This window comes from Helianthus annuus, chromosome 3 (genome assembly GCF_002127325.2).
Source record: "Helianthus annuus cultivar XRQ/B chromosome 3, HanXRQr2.0-SUNRISE, whole genome shotgun sequence".
Taxonomy (NCBI): domain Eukaryota; kingdom Viridiplantae; phylum Streptophyta; class Magnoliopsida; order Asterales; family Asteraceae; genus Helianthus; species Helianthus annuus.
This window is the reverse complement of record NC_035435.2, coordinates 108770797-108790702: the sequence shown is the minus strand read 5'-3', so window position 1 is coordinate 108790702 and position 19906 is coordinate 108770797. Positions and strand designations below refer to the sequence as shown.

The 19906-nt window shown below is 39.0% G+C and overlaps 1 protein-coding gene across 1 annotated transcript; it reads left to right on the top strand.

The window, feature by feature from the left end:
* The first annotated feature begins 17672 nt into the window (after nucleotides 1–17672).
* Nucleotides 17673–19639, top strand: LOC110929528 (isoflavone reductase-like protein). The gene is made up of 5 exons (XM_022172684.2): nucleotides 17673–18062; nucleotides 18151–18291; nucleotides 18372–18609; nucleotides 19003–19206; nucleotides 19301–19639. The coding sequence occupies exons 1-5, from the start codon at nucleotides 17880–17882 to the stop codon at nucleotides 19465–19467; spliced, it is 933 nt and encodes a 310-aa protein (XP_022028376.1). The 5' UTR covers nucleotides 17673–17879; the 3' UTR covers nucleotides 19468–19639.
* Nucleotides 19640–19906: the final 267 nt, after the last annotated feature.

Genomic DNA, 19906 nt, shown 5'->3' with positions numbered 1-19906 from the left:
CCCGACGGGGCCCAGAGTACACCTGGGAACGCGAAGACCAAATGAAAGAAAAGTACCCCCAGTTATTCGGAACCAATGCATCCACTACTGAGACTGAAGCTACTACTGCGGAATTTCGGGACGAAATTCCAAATCAACGGGGGATGATGTGACACCCCAGGAAAACCAGTAAACGACATAACTTATCTAGCTTCCTCAGTCAACGCATGCTAAATTTCGGGACGAAATTTCTTTTAAGTTGGGGATAATGTGATGATGTGCGTAAAATGCAACATATAAATCACATCAATTAAGGCATAAAACTAAACCTTTTTAAGTACTAATGTTGGAAAAAGAATGTTTTTGTCTTCCTTTTGTATTTTCAGGATGAAATGAGCTCAAAATCACAAAAGAAGCAAAAAGACAACTAATTCTAGCATAAATACAAGAAAAGGAACAAAAGTAGACTGCCCGGACCCTCAACGGCACCTCCCAAGACAAAGAAGAGAAAACAGAGTCTGAACACGCCCCGTGTCCAGCGAACACGGGGGCGTGCCCAGGAAGCAGCAGAAAAGACAAACCAGTAGAAGCTTCCATTGCCCACCACGGGGCCGTGTCCAGCGGGCACGGGGGCGTGGTGAAAGTACAGTAGGCGCATTAATTGTAATTGCGAATTACAATTAATGAAGAGAGAGAATGTCAGACGGGCACGGGGGCGTGTCCAGCGGACACGGGGCCGTGCCCAGCCTTCTGTTCAGCCTATAAATAGGGGTGCTTGGCTTCATTCCATTTCATCCCTTGGCACACCACCTCTCTCACACTTCATCCACCACCCACCACCACCATAACACCATCATCCACCACCATCATCCATTGTCCATCATAGAGTGTGTGAGTCGTCTCGGGATCCAAGATTGATAGTAAGAGTTCTTGACAATCAAGGCCATGTTTGCCTAAGTCTCTTACATCACTTGGTGAAGACAAGTGTTTAGTATAATACTTTTTATTTTTAATCTTTTGCACTTTTTATTTGGTTTTGTATTAATGACTTTAATAACTAGTTACTTATGTTGAAGGTGATCTTTCCTTATCGTTTGTCCGTGGTGTCTTGGCATTATTTTACTGTCTATATAAAATAAAAGATTTTCACCATTCATATCTCCACGGTCTATATGGAGATATGTTGGCTACCTGGTTGGGGGTTAAGGGAACGGTTTGGTAAGGGTCTTGCCCTTGTTCAGCGTTTAGAGGTCCTGCTTGGGACCTGGGTCAAATTTAGTAGGATCTCCTTCAATGCCCATAGGTATTGGATGGCGGGGATCCAAACTCTTTGACCCCCTCATAAGTTAACTACTATTAATACTATAACCCGGCTATTTAGGACTGTATCCCTGCTGACTCAGACTACTTAGCCGAGGGTAACGTCACCGCCAAAAGCGGGGCCTACCACAATTTGCATTAATAACTTAATTCATTATCTTTCAATAATCCGACCCTTTAGGATTGTATCCTTGCTGACTCAAACTACTGGGTTGAGGGTAACGTCGCCTTCAAAAGAGGGGCCTACTACAATAACTAAGATAATCTCTTAAACAAGTGCAAAAGTGCGAAAATAATCAAAGGTTATACTAACACACGTGTCGGATCCAAGTGATTCATCTTGTCTATCTGTTTTTATTTTATTTTATTTTTCAGCATTTAGTTAGTTTTTATTTTTCTTAGTTTAAAACATTTTCCTAACTTTTTGATTTGGTTAGACGTTGAGGATAAACCGGTACTAAAAGCTCTTGTGTCCTTGGACGACCTCGGTATCTTACCGACACTATACTACGTCCACGATGGGTGCACTTGCCCATATGTGTGTTTAGTGTTAGTAAATATCGTGTTTTATAAATTTAAAACTTGGCTAAAAATGTAAAAAGGGGCTTAAATACTCATCTAAATAATATTACACTACACACGCATCAAGTTTTTGGCGCCGCTGCCGGGGACACAAGGATTTTAAGAAAGCTTAAAATCGACGGCCTAATCAGTTTTTCAAAACCTTTTCAAAACGCGCGCACATTTTTCTGCATTTTAGTTTAGTTTGCATCTACAGTAGCCTGAACACGGGGCCGTGCTCGCTGAACACGCCCCCGTGCTGCATATTTTTAGTTAGATACCCAGATACAGAGTCTGAACACGGGGCCGTTCTCACTGAACACGCCCCCGTGCTCAACGTGACCAGTAACTTTAATTAAAACGCCCAGATACAGACCCTGAACACGGGGCCGTGTTCACCCAACACGGGGCCGTGTCCAGCTTCTGTTTCCGTCTTATTTTTGTTTTCTGGTCCCGAGACTCAGTTGTGGTCTGTTGAGTGATTCTTATGGATCAATACTCAAGAGGTTACAACTACACCTATGATGAGGATGATTATAGGGGTAATTATTGCACTAATTGTCGTAACGCACGCTCGGTTCAATATAATACTTTATATCAACCATCCAATTCATACAACTACTATGAGGAACCCAGGTACGAGCCATCAACTTCATACACATCCTATGAAGACCAAAGGTATGAACCTCCTCCCTCATACTCATATTTTGATGAACCAAGGTATGAGCCTTCATACTCATACTTTGAAGACTCAAGATATGAGCCACCACCTTCATATTCCTATTATGAGGAACCATGGCGTGAACAACCCACCTCATATGGGTACTATGAAGAACAAAGTTTCGACCTTATCCATCATATACTTACAATGAAGAACAATGGTGTGAACCATCTACTTCATATGAGAATTATGAGGAACCAAGGATCGAACAACCGGATTCAAGCTTTGAGGATCCAAATTCTTTTTCTCTCACCGAAGTAACTAATAGGATATTGGAACAACTTAAAACTATCGAACGTTATATAAAAGAATCTCGCGCAAGGGAAGAGGAATCCCGCGCAAGAGAAGAGTTAAAAAATGATAATAACGTAGAGGTAGTTGAAAGTGTAAAAATGGAAGAACAAGAAAGTGAAAAACCGACACATGAGTTAAACAACGAAAAAGGTGAGTCCGATAATGTTAAAATTCAAGAAGAGTCTAGTTTTGAGGAAATTATTCTCTTGTCACCTACTTTCGAAAATCATTGTTTAATAACCCCTCATGCTAAGTTTTTAAAAGAGTTAAACACTAGTGCTAAAATCAAAGACTTAGTAAGTGTTAAGTTAACTAATGATCAAACCTCGCTAATAAAAGAAGATCCTTTTGAAATTAACATTACACCGGTTCCATGTTTCTTTCAAAATTCATTTATTAGTAATATCACCATCGATAAAGATCTTTGTGTTAACATAATGCCTAACTACATTTTTGAAAAATTAAGTGTTAGTGATTTTACTCCACTTCAAATACCCATTTTTCTATCCGATCGGAAAGTGATAAAATCAATCGGTGTAGTTGAAGATGTTTTGGTTCAAACAAATCAAATGGTGATCCCAACCGACTTCGTCATCCTTGATGACGCACCATTAGTCTTGGGAAAACCTTTTGTACAAACTCATAAAGCTTTGAAAAACCGGAAATTCAACAATCTACCTCTTCAACTAGGGGCATTCAAAAGGAGCATAGATCTTGAGCGTTCAATGAAATATCCTTTTGGCAGCAATGACCCCCTAATTGAAGATGAAGCTGAACCACCCGATACGACCAACGAATAAGACCACTTTGTCGAAGAAGAGATAGCCATAGAACAAACCTTTAAGATTCTTAGTCTAGATGAGCCACAAAATAAGGTGTCTTCTAAAGACCCACCCATTGAGCTCAAAGAACTTCCTAAAGGTTTGGAATATGTTTTTCTAGGCAAAGATGGTAGTTTACTTGTAATTATTTCATCTAAATTAAGTAACATAGAAAAAGAAAAATTAGTTAACCTACTTAAAAAACACAAAAACGCGATCGCTTGGAAGCTTGTAGATATTAAAGGAATAAGCCCTTCCATGTGCACGCACAAAATTTTAATGAACGATGACTACAAAACGGTAATTCAACCACAACGAAGAGTGAACCCCAATGTTCAAGAAGTGGTTAAGAATGAAGTCATCAAACTACTCGACGCCGGACTAATCTACCCTATCTCCGATAGCCCGTGGGTAAGTCCCGTTCAAGTAGTCCCAAAGAAAGGAGGTATGACGGTAATAACTAACGAGAAAAATGAATTAATACCAACACGAACCGTCACAGGATGGAGAGTTTGTATAGATTATAGGCGATTAAATGAAGCGACAAGGAAAGACCACTTTCCTTTGCCCTTCATTGATCAAATGTTAGAAAGATTATCCGGTCATAAATTTTATTGTTTCTTAGATGGTTTTTCAGGTTACTTTCAAATACCGATAGGACCAGAAGACCAAGAGAAAACAACTTTCACATGTCCCTATGGAACATTCGCATATCGACGCATGCCATTCGGTCTATGTAATGCACCTGCAACATTCCAACGTTGTATGGTCGCCATTTTCCATGATATGATCGAAAAGACAATGGAAGTCTTCATGGATGACTTTTCCATCTTTGGAGACTCATATGACCAATGCCTCGATAATCTTGAACGAATGCTATCCCGATGTGAGGAAACTAACCTCGCCCTTAACTGGGAAAAATGCCATTTCATGGTAACAGAGGGAATAGTACTCGGTCACAAAATCTCAAGCGAAGGAATGGAAGTTGATCGAGCAAAAATAGAAACTATTTCTCGATTACCTCCTCCATCCTCCGTACGAGCAATCAGAAGTTTCCTAGGACATGCCGGATTTTATAGAAGATTTATCAAAGACTTTTCAAAAATTTCAAGGCCTCTAACAAAGTTACTTGAAAAAGATGCACCCTTCATCTTTGACAAGGAATGCAATCAAACATTTCTAAACCTCAAGGAAATGCTAGTCAATGCACCTATCATGATAGCGCCAGATTGGAAATTTCCTTTCGAAATCATGTGTGATGCAAGTGACTTTGCTGTTGGAGCAGTCTTGGGTCAAAGAAAAGAAAAGCATTTCCACCCAATTTATTATGCTAGTAAAACTCTTAATGATGCACAAGAAAATTACACAACTACAGAAAAAGAATTACTAGCGGTGGTATTTGCTTTTGATAAATTTCGTTTTTATCTTGTTCTTTCTAAAACAGTAGTCTATACAGACCATGCAGCCATCAGGTACCTCTTCAAGAAGCAAGACGCAAAACCCCGTTTGATCAGATGGATTCTACTCCTCCAAGAATTCGACATCGAAATCAAGGACAAAAGAGCAGCAGAAAACACTGCTGCAGATCATCTCTCGCGCTTAGAAGACCCAGCTTTGGAGACAACCAGAGACGAGCAAATCAACGAGAAATTTCCCACGGAGTCCTTGGAAATGATGGAAAGTAGACAAGAGCCATGGTATGCCGACTACGCTAATTTCCTAGCTAGCGGTATAGTCACCAAAGGATGGCCACATCATCAAAGAAAGAAATTCTTTGCTGATGTAAAGCATTACTTTTGGGAAGATCCCTATCTTTTCAAAATGTGTGCCGACCAGCTCATCCGAAGGTGTGTCCATGGTAATGAAGCACGAAGAATTCTCCGTCATTGTCATGAAGGTCCATACGGAGGACATCATGGTGCCGCAAGTACCGCACGAAAGGTATTTGATTCAGGATTTTACTGGCCAACCATTTACAAGGATGCACAAAACCTTGTAAAGACATGTGATGCCTGCCAGAGATCAGGTAATATTTCTTCCAAAAACGAAATGCCTCAAAATGGCATTCTCGTCTGTGAAATCTTTGATGTGTGGGGACTCGATTTCATGGGGCCTTTCCCACCTTCAAAGGGAAACAAATATATACTTGTGGCGGTCGATTACTTGTCTAAATGGGCGGAGGCCGAGGCTCTTCCAACAAATGATGGAAGAGTAGTGGTAAAATTTCTGAAAAAACTGTTTTCTCGCTTCGGGACACCAAAGGCTTTAATAAGTGATAGAGGTACCCATTTTTGCAATCATCAACTCGAAAAAATATTAACAAGGTATGGGGTCTATCACCGGGTCTCAACAGCATATCACCCTCAAACAAATGGGCAAGCCGAAGTGACTAATCGAGGTTTAAAACGAATACTTGAAAAAACCGTAGGAATAAATAAAAAAGAATGGGCCGACAAATTAGACGACGCTTTATGGGCTTTTCGAACTGCTTATAAAACCACTATAGGCACAACCCCATATAAACTCGTCTATGGAAAAAGTTGTCACTTGCCAGTAGAAATAGCTCACAAAGCCTACTGGGCAATAAAAAACGTGAACTTAGATTTAGAAAATGCCGGTAAAAATCGATTTTGTCAAATAAATGAATTAGACGAGCTAAGGAATTATGCATATTCTAACTCCGAAATTTATAAGGAAAGAATGAAAAATTTGCACGATAAATATATTAAATCTAATGAATTTCGGGTAGGAGATCAAGTTCTATTGTTTAATTCACGACTTCGATTATTTCCTGGTAAGCTAAAATCTAGGTGGTCAGGACCTTTTTCTGTCACCCATGTTTTTCCACACGGTGCAGTAGAAATTAAAACTCGAAATGGGACACCATTTAAAGTCAATGGCCAACGGCTGAAACTCTACCGAGAATCCATTGAGGATGAGGAAGAGGAGATCTCACTTCAAACGGTTAACGAATAAACTCATACCAGATATGTTACAGGTAAGTGTACGTTTAAAAACCAGTAAATCTTCTAACCATTTTTCGGAAATGAGGGGCATGCACACGAGCACATAAAAAAAATAAAAAATAAAAAAAAAAACTTTGCTCGGCACGGGGCCGTGTCCGCTGGACACGGGGCCGTGTCGAGGCAACTGTCGGGATAAAACCCTCTTTTCCTATCAGTTACACCATTCCACACGCCCCGTATAGCCGAAAACGCTCTGGTTTGAAGCGATTTTCTGCAGTTTTTCAACGTCACCAACGAATCTAACAACGTCAAGGTATGATTCTATCCTCTTTAGTAGTTAGATTAGTTACTTGCATGTAGTTAAAACATCAAAAATTGGGGAAAAATCTAGGGTTCTTCATGTTCATCCGGATCAAACTCAAAATTTTTGATGAAATTTGTTAGTAGTAGTTTAGATTAGAGTAGTAGAAAGTAAATAAGCATGTATTGTTGATAGATTTGTCCGATTTCCAACTAAAACCCCAAACCCTTGTTCTTGGACCGAAAAACACGAAATCGAAAGGGTAAACGGTTTGTTTTGTGAAAAACGACACTTAGGGTTTCATTTTCGGGGGAAACCGCTACTATTGGGCTAAAAATTTTCAGGTTTTCGAAACCGGGACGAAAAATGGAATTTGTGGGTTACAGACGCCTGGACACGGGGCCGTGTCCGCTGAACACGGGGCCGTGTCCAGTCCATTGTTTGCAGTTTCACTCTGATTTTCCTTGTTTCGTACTAACTTTTTATGTATTCTTTGCAGATGTCGAAATTCACGAGGTTTAACGCAAGTGAACTGGACGCTAGGGCACGATACGAGGTTCTACAAAGAAGACCGGAAGAGTACCCAAGGCGGGCGTGTACCGACTTGCTAACCATGGTGAATCAACTTGACCGCTTCAATAACATTGTGAGGGGTCCACTACATGTCGCATTGACCACCCGACTACGGTCGGTGCATCAATGCACGATGGAGTTCTACAGCACCTTCATTTTCAACTCGAGATGTGACCCGTTTGACCATGACGCAGTCACATTCCGATGTGGAGGGACCACGTTCACAACCTCCATGGAACAATTTGGATCTATCATAGGGCTATACAATGAAGAGGAAGCGGGGAATGAAGAGAATACTGGGGGATTACGAGACTTGGATGCAACTGAACGACAAGCCGCATGGGCTCAAATAGGTGAAGGAATCTACAACCCAAGCAGCACCAAAAGCACCAAACTAAGGGACCCGCTATACCGCTACATCCACAGGCTCCTCACGTACTCGCTGAACCAACGCCACGACAGTAGTGGCGTTGTTGGGTTAAAAGATTTGGTCGTCCTTCACTGCATCCACAACCAGAAGCCTCTCGATGTTCCGTACCTCCTACTGCGAAACATGCACCTAAATCGCCTTGCTCATGCTCCTACACCAATCTTCTTCGGGGGATGGGTGTACCGTCTTTTCAAGCATTTCACGAATATCCCAAGGTCCTTTGAAAGGAGTCCATGGTCGGGACGGGTCGATTACCACATTTGCCGAGCCATGAACTTGCTTTATGAAGCAGAGGACGGGACGGTGAGCTTTCAAAGGACGCAAGGCTATGCATGGAACCCGCAGGAGGCTCTAGTTCTTCATGCACCACCTCCCCATTTTCAGTACCCACCCCAAGGCGATCCGGGTCAATCCTCCTCTCAAGGAGGCGGTTTTCCTAACTTTCAAAGTTTACATGATCTTTTGCAGGAAAACCTTATGTGCACCAGGAACACCTACAATCTCGCCAACAACACATACCACCGGGTTGGAGCTATCGAGCGCAACGTTAACGATATACAAGATGATATCGGTAGCATCCGGGAGTACATGGCGAGGCATGGGGGCGGAGGTGATGGTAGTGATGAAGACATGGAGTAGGAGGCTTGAAGGAACAAGGGACTGGTTGGTGATGAGCCCACAGGTTTAAGTGCCCTTCTATCTATCAAACAATTCATGGCCTGCGTGCCATTTGTCGAACAATTTACTTTCCCTAACTATTTTTTTTTTTTATCTTTGTTTTACTTTATGCTTGGATGATACTTGACGATGGTAATTTAGGATGGTTTGTGCTTGTTTGGTTTGGTATTGAGTAATTAAACAGGTGTAATGCAAGGGTTAGAGTGCTAAACATTAGCACTTGCAGGCCCAGAATGGAGAAACCGGGAGAAAAAAAAAACCTATTTTTCAGGCTCACAGACTGTCCACACGGGGACGTGTCCAGCCGACACGCCCCCGTGTTCATCTCCCAGACCTGCTGTTTGGATACTGACCTGCAAATTTTTGCCAGACACGAGGCCGTGTCCAGCCAACACGCCCCGTGTTCACCTTCTGTAAGTTTTCAGTACTGGCAGTTCACCACGGGGCCGTGTCCAACGGACACGGGGCCGTGCCCAGACCGCCAGTAACAAAAATCTTTGCTTTTTAACATGCTTTTACACATTCTAATCAACCAAAAACATTATTTTTGGACACATTAAGGACAATGTGTAATTTAAGTGTGGGGGGGATGCTAAAACCTTGAAATTTTGCAAATCCTAAACACAAGCCTTACACAAAACTCTATTGGAACCGCTAAACACCCCAAATTTTTAAAAAACTTTTTCATTTTTTTTATTATTTACTTGTCTTAGTTTAAGTTGGGAATAACAAGTTCTAAAAAGGTTATATTTTTACAAGTTTACAACCAATAGCGTCGTGATAACAAAGAACCAACATAAGAAAATTATGAAACGGCATAACAAGTCTAGTTAAAAATTCGATTATATATACTTGATCACATTAAAAACCCATTCCCACAAAAGTGAGTTTTGAGCCTTTATTGAGCATAAAAATATACATATTTAGACTAAATGCTCATTTTTCGTTTCTTGTGTGAATAGCCGCTTGGTTCTTACAAATCTAGAACTTGCCACAACAATACATTCCCGGTCCTTACCAACTTAAACCCAAGTAAGTAAATGATGGAGGCATTAGGACTAACCATTTTTCTTTCAAAACCATTATTTTTCATTTTTTTTACCACCTACCCAAAATCCCCCTAGATAGCCCCTTTGAGCCTAAACCTTTCATTTCATTACCCCAAAACCCTTTTTACCCACCAAAAACAAAAAAAAAAAAAAAAAAAAAAAAAAAAAACCATTTTTTATTTTTCACCCTTTATTTTAGTAACAAGCTCGGTTTTTCGTAAACTCACCTTTTTATGTGATCAAAAAAAAAAGAAAAAAAAACAATGATGAAGTCAAAAACAAACAAAAGCTATATAAAAGCTTGTTTGGAGAAATACTTCAAAATAAAATTAAAAAAAAATCACTAAAGACAAGGTATGTTACGAAAACCGACGCTTTTTACGATTTTTCGCCCTTTTTACTAACCACTAACCCAACCACCCACCTTTAACCCAAGCCTAACCCTTCACCCCAAAAGTCCTCTTGATATTTACAAAGGTAAAAAGTTAAAAAGGAGGAGGATTGATTGCTTGGCAAGCCTATGGAAGGCGTAAGTTCCATGCCGCTCTCGAGTGATTCACTAAAAATATACACCTTCGGCCGAGTGTTGAGTGATCCCCCGTGAGGTATGTGAACTCGTATATAAATGGAATTTTAATAAGGCATGCTATGCCCAAATAAGTAATTTATCTTATGAAACGTTCAAAATAAATCATAACGAATAGGATTGTAAATAAATAAAAATAAAACTTACAAAAGACCTTGGATTCCCGACACTCTAGGACAAGTAAAAATTTTCTCTTCTACCTATTCCATTTGGGAGTGTAAGCCACATTTAAAGAGTTTTGCTTGAGGACAAGCAAAAGTTCAAGTGTGGGGGTATTTGATGTGCGTAAAATGCAACATATAAATCACATCAATTAAGGCATAAAACTAACCTTTTTTAAGTACTAATGTTGGAAAAAGAGTGTTTTTGTCTTCCTTTTGTATTTTCAGGATGAAATGAGCTCAAAATCATAAAAGAAGCAAAAAGACAACTAATTCTAGCATAAATACAAGAAAAGGAACAAAAGTAGACTGCCCGGACCCTCAACGGCACCTCCCAAGACAAAGAAGAGAAAACAGAGTCTGAACACGCCCCGTGTCCAGCGAACACGGGGGCGTGCCCAGGAAGCAGCAGAAAAGACAAACCAGTAGAAGCTTCCATTGCCCACCACGGGGCCGTGTCCAGCGGGCACGGGGGCGTGGTGAAAGTACAGCAGGCGCATTAATTGTAATTGCGAATTACAATTAATGAAGAGAGAGAATGTCAGACGGGCACGGGGGCGTGTCCAGCGGACACGGGGCCGTGCCCAGCCTTCTGTTCAGCCTATAAATAGGGGTGCTTGGCTTCATTCCATTTCATCCCTTGGCACACCACCTCTCTCACACTTCATCCACCACCCACCACCACCATAACACCATCATCCACCACCATCATCCATTGTCCATCATAGAGTGTGTGAGTCGTCTCGGGATCCAAGATTGATAGTAAGAGTTCTTGACAATCAAGGCCATGTTGTCCTAAGTCTCTTACATCACTTGGTGAAGACAAGTGTTTAGTATAATACTTTTTATTTTTAATCTTTTGCACTTTTTATTTGGTTTTGTATTAATGACTTTAATAACTAGTTACTTATGTTGAAGGTGATCTTTCCTTATCGTTTGTCCGTGGTGTCTTGGCATTATTTTACTGTCTATATAAAATAAAAGATTTTCACCATTCATATCTCCACGGTCTATATGGAGATATGTTGGCTACCTGGTCGGGGGTTAAGGGAACGGTTTGGTAAGGGTCTTGCCCTTGTTCAGCATTTAGAGGTCCTGCTTGGGACCTGGGTCAAATTTAGTAGGATCTCCTTCAATGCCCATAGGTATTGGATGGCGGGGATCCAAACTCTTTGACCCCCTCATAAGTTAACTACTATTAATACTATAACCCGGCTATTTAGGACTGTATCCCTGCTGACTCAGACTACTTAGCCGAGGGTAACGTCACCGCCAAAAGCGGGGCCTACCACAATTTGCATTAATAACTTAATTCATTATCTTTCAATAATCCGACCCTTTAGGATTGTATCCTTGCTGACTCAAACTACTGGGTTGAGGGTAACGGCGCCTTCAAAAGAGGGGCCTACTACAATAACTAAGATAATCTCTTAAACAAGTGCAAAAGTGCGAAAATAATCAAAGGTTATACTAACACACGTGTCGGATCCAAGTGATTCATCTTGTCTATCTGTTTTTATTTTATTTTATTTTTCAGCATTTAGTTAGTTTTTATTTTTCTTAGTTTAAAACATTTTCCTAACTTTTTGATTTGGTTAGACGTTGAGGATAAACCGGTACTAAAAGCTCTTGTGTCCTTGGACGACCTCGGTATCTTACCAACACTATACTACGTCCACGATGGGTGCACTTGCCCATATGTGTGTTTAGTGTTAGTAAATATCGTGTTTTATAAATTTAAAACTTGGCTAAAAGTGTAAAAAGGGGCTTAAATACTCATCTAAATAATATTACACTACACACGCATCATGTGACAACTCGAATTTCCAAGATTTCTATTTCGCATTTATTGCACGTCCTTGTATTGTTTAGTTGATTGATTGCACAATTAGTTGCTATGGAATTGTATACGTGTTGATACAATGAAGTGTATTGTGTGATTGTGCATGGTTATGTGTTAATTGTGATAAACTTGTCAAATATGTAAACTTGGTGGTGAAACTATGAAATTGTTATGAGATGGTGTGCATGTGTAAAATATGATACTTAGGGAGTTAGAGGGTAATTAGTGAAATCCAAGAGATACTTAACCCTAATCCCTTTTTCACTAATCATTCTCACACAAATCCAAGCACGTACTTTCACTTTCTCTGGAAATCATCATCACCAAGACATTCATCACTCTTGATTCCTCTTTTTCTCTAGAATCATTCAAGGTAAATGGTTATCGATTGTTTGATTGTCCTTAATTCATGATTCTTGTAATTCTTGAAAACCCTAGTTTATCATATGATGGTTCTGTGTTTTCAATTAATGTTGAATATTGTGATGATGATGATGATGATTAGTTGTATGTTTGATGGATTGTTCCTGTAATGATTGTTGTTATTGATCATAGGTTGATTGATTTTGTTTCTGCCGTAATTATGAATGAAATTAGGGTTAGAAACACTGTTGAAGGTATGAATGTAACTGATACAATCGCAATGAAATGTTCGTATGTATGATTGATGGTTGTCTGAGTTTTAGAATGGTATGTAAAGTCCGAAGTTTGTATGAATGTTTGTCAGACTTTTGAAAGTTGCATGATAGTCCGAATTCTTGATGATTGTGATGTCTGAGTTTTATCATAAGGAAGAATTTTGATCCGAGTTTGATGCAAGAAGCAAACAGTCCGAGTTTGATGATGTATACACCCATGATGTCCGAGTTTTAAACAACACACATAGTCCGAGTTTTATCTCCACATTATTGTCCGATCTTTTGGCCCTAAACCGAGTGTTGTCCGACTTTTAAAACAAAACAAAAGGGGATCCGAGTTTAGTGATCTGGTCCGAGTTTCAGGCTATGGTCCGAGTTTTTGTGAATATCAAAGGGGTCCGAGTTTTTGCTTGTTGTGGTCCGACTTTTACCCCTCATCAATGTTGCCCGAGCTTTAACCCCCCACAACCCATGGTCCGACTTTTGAACCCCCACATGTCCGAGTTTGTTTAAGTGGGAGTCAAGTTGTCTGAGTTTTGAACCCCATGTGACTTGTCCGAACTTTAACCCCCATCCCCATGTTCCGAGTTTTAATGCCATATCTAGTCCTAGTCCGAGTTTTTGTAGTAAGGGATACCTTTGTCTGACTTTCATGGTTTAGCTAAAGGTCCGACTTTTGTATGGACACAAGGCCCAATCTTCTAATGCTAATCATGTCTAAACTTTTAAAAAGCTTTCTGTATATGATCTGAGTTGCTGTTAACTGTCAAGTTGTTAAGTGTTTAACACTTTTAGTATGTTGATTATGCGTAGCCTATCAATGCTGGAGGGGATATCGTTTCTGTCATGCATGTTAACTGAGTTAAACTATGCTTGTAACCTTGTTGAAATGTAACACCGTTATATATATGATAATCCAGTTAAATTTATTAACTCGGTTAAGTATACTAGTGGATAAAGATATTAGAATGAACTGTGAAAGACTCTGATGAGAAGCCTGAATGACATGAACTGACTGTGTGTAAATGCATTACCATAGGCCTTGACTGATTGATTGATTGTTTACGAGCACGTAGATAGCATACCGAGCAAACCAATGTGAGTTCACACCCTTACTAAGGCATGGGATTCCCAAGGGCTTGGGAATGGGATTCAAGGAATGAGATTGACTAGATTCGTACATACACTGTTACTAGACTACCATACCATCGTCCTCGGTTGTGCAGGACACATACGTAAAACCTACGTATACTTATGCTACTCGCTATCCTCGGTTGTGAAGGATACTCACGTAAAACCTACGTGAACTTATACTCACTACTGCCTCGGTTGTGTCAGGCACTTACGTAAAACCTACGTAAACCCCCGCGTACCCCTATCCTCGGTTGTGAAGGATTACTTACGTAAAACCTACGTAAACTTGTACGTGTTACTGTTCTCGGGATATGTAGAACACTTATGGTTACGAATAGTCTAGTGGATATACAACATGGGAAGCCCCCACCAATAGAACGTACTATCGGCCCAGTAGAGCCACATGTTACAAACGAATATATTAATACGCATTTACTTTCTGTGAACTCGCTCAACTAGTTGTTGATCCTCTGTTACATGCCTTGCAGGTCGTTAGGTACATGGAGCTTGCACATGGAGGAGCTGGTCGTTGTGGGATTGGATCGTGATTGTTATTTGACACTTTATGACATTACATACTTATTTATCTTGGGCTTTATTTATACGCTTCCGCTAAACAGTGATAACCTACTTATGTTTTGAAACACCTTTCATATGGATTTGGTTTGGTTTAATGGCAAATACTTTTACTATATATATTGTTCTATATGATTGGTGGCTTGATCCTGGTCAGTCACGCTCCCAAGCGGTGATACTCCGCAGGTGGATTTTGGGGGTGTGACATTTTGGTCCCAAAGCTTGATCTCACCCTCAAGATGCCACCAGGTTATAAAGCCATGGGCGTACTAGTCTAAAATGATGGTCTAGTAGTCCAATATACTTATATATATTATTTTTGAAAACTAACGTCTTTAAGCATCGATTCAATTGACTGTCCGTTCGTTTGTTACTTTGATTACAATTGTTACTCGGTTTGACAACATGCGATAAGTTTATGATTATATTGTGCTCATTATCGCATGTTCTGATACTTATAATATTTGTTGATGTTAGTGTTATATTTAGTTCTGATTATCTGATATCTGTTACCCTAAGTTCTCTGGCTCCTCCCATGAAGGAGTTATCAGTTCACGACGTCCCTAGGTAAAAGTGTGGTACATAATGACTTGGAGGCTATGGATATATCCTAGGAATGTTTCTGGAGATGGATGACGGGTAGGGTAACCGGCACCGTCTCATGTGACAGACTTTGTGGTTGTCACCTATGTTTAGCTTATGGTTATATCTGTATGATATGGTTTAGTTCAGATATATGTTATGCTTTGCTTTGCTTTGTTTTGCTTCGTGTTAGTTTACATTACGAAATAAAGTGATATCATTTTAGTTGATAACGTATTTGCTACTTGAGCCTATTATTCTGTACTGGGCATTTGGCTAATTTTGTAAACTTTTTGTATACCTTAGGTTCATAGGATACCTTGGCGGGATTAGGTGAGAGAAGACTAATGCTTAGGAATAATTTGAAGATGTCATTAAAATTATGATTCTAAATAATCTGTATTAGACATTCGGGCTTACTCTAACTTTTGTTATGTATTTCCAACTTTGATTTAATTAATGGAATTATAACTTTTGTTCTGATCCCCTGTTATAGTGACACATCGACCCATCCGGATTGAGGTGTTACAGTGAATTCCAAGTATAACGATGTAACTAGATTTGAATTGAATTCAATACACTTTAATCATGTAAAGGAAGCCTAACATTCCTAATTATGAAGGAATTTAATCAAAGAAATCGTAATCTCCGACTCCCTCGTCGTCTTAGCCTCTGTCCCGTCATCGTCGTTGCCAACACACCTTATCCACCCCACGCCACCACCATCCCTGCCATGCCCACCACAACTCCCACTACTTGAAAAAGGAGTATCACCGAAGGCTAGTTGCCTACCGCCATAAATAGTTGATGCTTAGCAACTGAATATTTTATATAAAAAAATTGCATGTCAACATGTTCTTGGTAATTTTTCGGAAATTACTGACTAATTATCGACATATATCCTTTTGGTGGTTATGCCTACAAATACCAACGGATTATCAATGGGTGGTGTAGCAGGAAGCTTTTATTTTCCTTAGCTTTTTGTGGAACGAAAATTCAGTTGTCAAGTTTTTAAAAGTTGGTGGTTATGCCTACAAATACCGTTAACGATGACATATCCGTCAGGGGATATGTCCAAAATTCAGTTGCCAAGTTTTTAAAAGTTGAGTCCACTCAGGCTTTTCAGTTGTTGGCGTTGGTAGCCTGTTCATCAGTGAGTGACTGTTCGTTGATAATTTGCCAGATTTTTAGTCTATAAATAACATGAAAGTGCAACCGATAACGACAAACCACCATTAGACGAACCAAAAAATGGTTTGGTTCCTTTCGATACCTACATTTTTTTTCCTTCATCAGATGAAGCTAAACATCCTTATTTTATAAAGTTTTTTGTTTATTTGTTAACTAAAATGGTGGAATTGTTGGTCTCTAAAATAAAATACGAAAACGTTGGCCTTTAACCTGGGTTTAGCGTATTGTAAAGCATCCGAACCCCTTGGTCGGGCCATCTCATGATTTCGCCTTTAACCTGGGTTTAGCCGGACGATTTACGATACAATACCCCAATAAGTCATCTTTTGTATGACGTGTTAGTGTTTGGTTGAAAATTAATAGATTCCATATTTGTTGAGAGAGAGACATGAAGGAAGGTTAAGAAGGTATTTTATTTTATTATTTTTTTTTTCACTTTTGCCCCTCCGTATATTTTGAGTTAATTACATAGTTAGTCCCTGTGGTTTGCACAAAATAACATACTTAGGTACTAATAGTTTAAAATCACTTTCTAGGGTATTAACTTTTCATTTTGTAACGTTTGGAGGTATTAAGTTCTTGGGTATTAACATAGTTAGTCCTTGTGGTTTGTAAAAAATAACATATTTAGGTACTAATAGGATGTGATTTTAAGCCTACAAATAACGTTAATACCTCCAAATGTTACAAAATGAAAAGTTAATACCCTAGAATGTGATTTTAAACTATTAATACCTAAGTATGTTATTTTGTGCAAACCACAGTGACTAACTATGTAATTAACTCGTATATTTTTAACCTAAAAAAGAAATCACGATATCATCGCATGTTAGTCGTAGAAAATTTTAATCCAAAGTTAGTTCCTCAGTTTTCTATTTTTTAAGGTTCCCTTAATGAACCTTCACCTGCATATATATTCAATTATCTAATAAAAAAATTAGAAGGTTAAATGTACCTATCAAGAGTGTAAAATGATAATCGTTAGTTGACATCTATTTTATTGTTGTAAAACTAAAAGTCATTTAAATAATTATTAATTGTTATGGTAGGTTTATTACCTCTTGTTTTTAATCATAAAAATTGCATCATTAAGCGTAGACTATAATTTTTATAATTTTTAGATCACCTACAAAATTTGACAGGGTCAAAAGTAGGAATGAGATTGGTATTATACTCGTATCGTATTAGTATGAATAGTGAAAATACCAATACCAAGTTCGAGGAGAAGTGGACATCAAATATTGTACCGAATTGATCGTTTCATTACCGGCATCAGTACCAGATTTTCGGTACCACAAATACAGAAAAAGTACCGGTACCAATACCAACATCGTTTTTATAATAGAAAGTGGACAAGCTATAAATTGACCAGGCTCATAAGCTTACTCTTCTACAACACTCTCATAGCACTTGACAATTAGCTTTCGTTGACTCTTTTTATATAATCACCGGAAAATCATCATTCTACATAGAACATGGCGGAGAAGAGTAAGATTCTGATCATCGGAGGAACCGGCTACATCGGTAAATTCATAGTCGAAGCTAGCGCTAACATGGGTCATCCTACTTTCGTCCTCGTTAGGGAATCCACGCTCTCCGATCCTTCCAAATCTTCAGTGATCGACTGTTTTAAGAAAGCCGGCATTAATATCATCACTGTCAGTAATAATCAATCTACTCTATCTGTTGTTCTTTAGCAGTTTACAAATATCATAACATTGTTCATATTTGGTGTAATTATGTTAGGGCGATTTGCATGATCACGAGAGGCTGATCACGGCGATAAAGCAGGTAGATGTGGTGATCTCGGCAGTAGGAGTGAGTCAAACACAACTTGCTGATCAAGTCAAAATCATTGCTGCCATAAAAGAAGCTGGTAATATCAAGGTATTTAGTTACAGAGATAAACCATATCAATGAACAAATTAAAGAGTAGCTATGAGTTCTAACTTATCATGCTCATCTAGAAATTTTATCCATCCGAGTTTGGAAACGATGTGGATCGTTCACACGCCGTGGAACCTGCCAAAACGTTATTCGCAACCAAGGCTCAGGTTCGCCGAGCCATTGAGGCTGAAAACATACCTTATACATATATTAGTTCCAACTGTTTTGCGGGTTATTTGCTTCCAACATTGGCTCAGTCTGGGGTCACCGCTCCCCCAAGGGACAAAGTCGTTAGCTTAGGTGATGGAAACGCGAAAGGTAAACACTATTGCAGTTTATTTAGTTATGGAATAATGGATTTTAATAATTCTAACTATTAGCAGTTGGCCTTCAATGGTCCTAACTTCAAAAATAACCGGTGGTGGTCCCACCTTTTCATATATTGTAAACCAATGGACTTTTACTAAACCGAAAAAGATAAGGGGATAATAAGAAATTAAGGTTCTATTATTAAAGGTCCATTAGTTTACAATATATGTGAAAAGGTGGGACCACCGCTGGTTATTTTTGAATTTTGGACCGTTGCCCGCCAGCGGCTAATATTTTGGATTATTAAAATCCATTATTCCTTTAGTTATTGAGTATTCGAGCATTATGATCATGTGTCGTTTTTATTTTGGGAATGTTTCTAATTAATGTTTTATATTGTAGCTGTTTTCAATGAGGAACATGACATTGCAACCTACACCATTAAAACCGTTGATGACCCAAGAACCGTCAACAAAAGTGTCTACATAAACCCTCCGGGTAACATATACTCGTTCAACGAACTCGTGTCGTTGTGGGAGAAAAAGATTGGCAAAACATTGGAGAAGGTCTATCTATCTGAAGATCAAGTATTGAAAAACATAGAGGGTAAGTTGGATGAATACAACAACAAAATATCCTACCTTTTCGGTTAATCTATGGAGGTTGAATATACATAAACTATTTGTTCATTATCTTGCAGAATCTCCTCTTCCACACAGCTTAATCATGTCAATCTCGCACACGGTCTTTGTAAAGGGCGATCAAACAAACTTTGAGATTGAACCATCATTCGGAGTGGAGGCTTCGGAGCTTTATCCCGATGTTAAATATACTACAGTTGATGAGTATCTAAGTCGTTTCGTTTGAAATATTTTCTCTAAAGAATGTGTGACACATTTACCATAATGAGCCCATTGATGATGGGCCTGCAACAACAACAACAACAATAATATTGTGTAACATTGTATAACATTGTATAATATTGTATAATAGGAGTATTACTTGAAATCCCAATTATTCTACCTTTTCATTGATATCAGTTTATGTTTGTATGTAACAAGTTGAATTTTCCCGTGTCTTGAGGCGGAAATTCAATCCATACCGTTCTGATTGATTAGGATATCGACACTTGGTATAGTTACAATCTGATCCGTGTATCTATTTCTTAGATATATTAAACATAATAGATTTTATGAAATTAGTTGTAGGGTTTGTAAACCTACTTAAAACTTCTATAATTGGAAAATATTACAATAAACCTCACAAAATGGATGTCTCTACTTTAACTTCTTATCACTTGGAGATA

Coding starts and splice junctions, on each gene's coding strand:
- LOC110929528 (XM_022172684.2), top strand. CDS start 17,880: ATGGCGGAGAAGAGTAAGATTCTGATCATCGGAGGAACCGGCTACATC. Junction 18,292..18,371: donor AAGAAGCTGGTAATATCAAG/GTATTTAGTTAC, acceptor ATGCTCATCTAG/AAATTTTATCCATCCGAGTT. Junction 18,610..19,002: donor AGGTGATGGAAACGCGAAAG/GTAAACACTATT, acceptor TTTATATTGTAG/CTGTTTTCAATGAGGAACAT.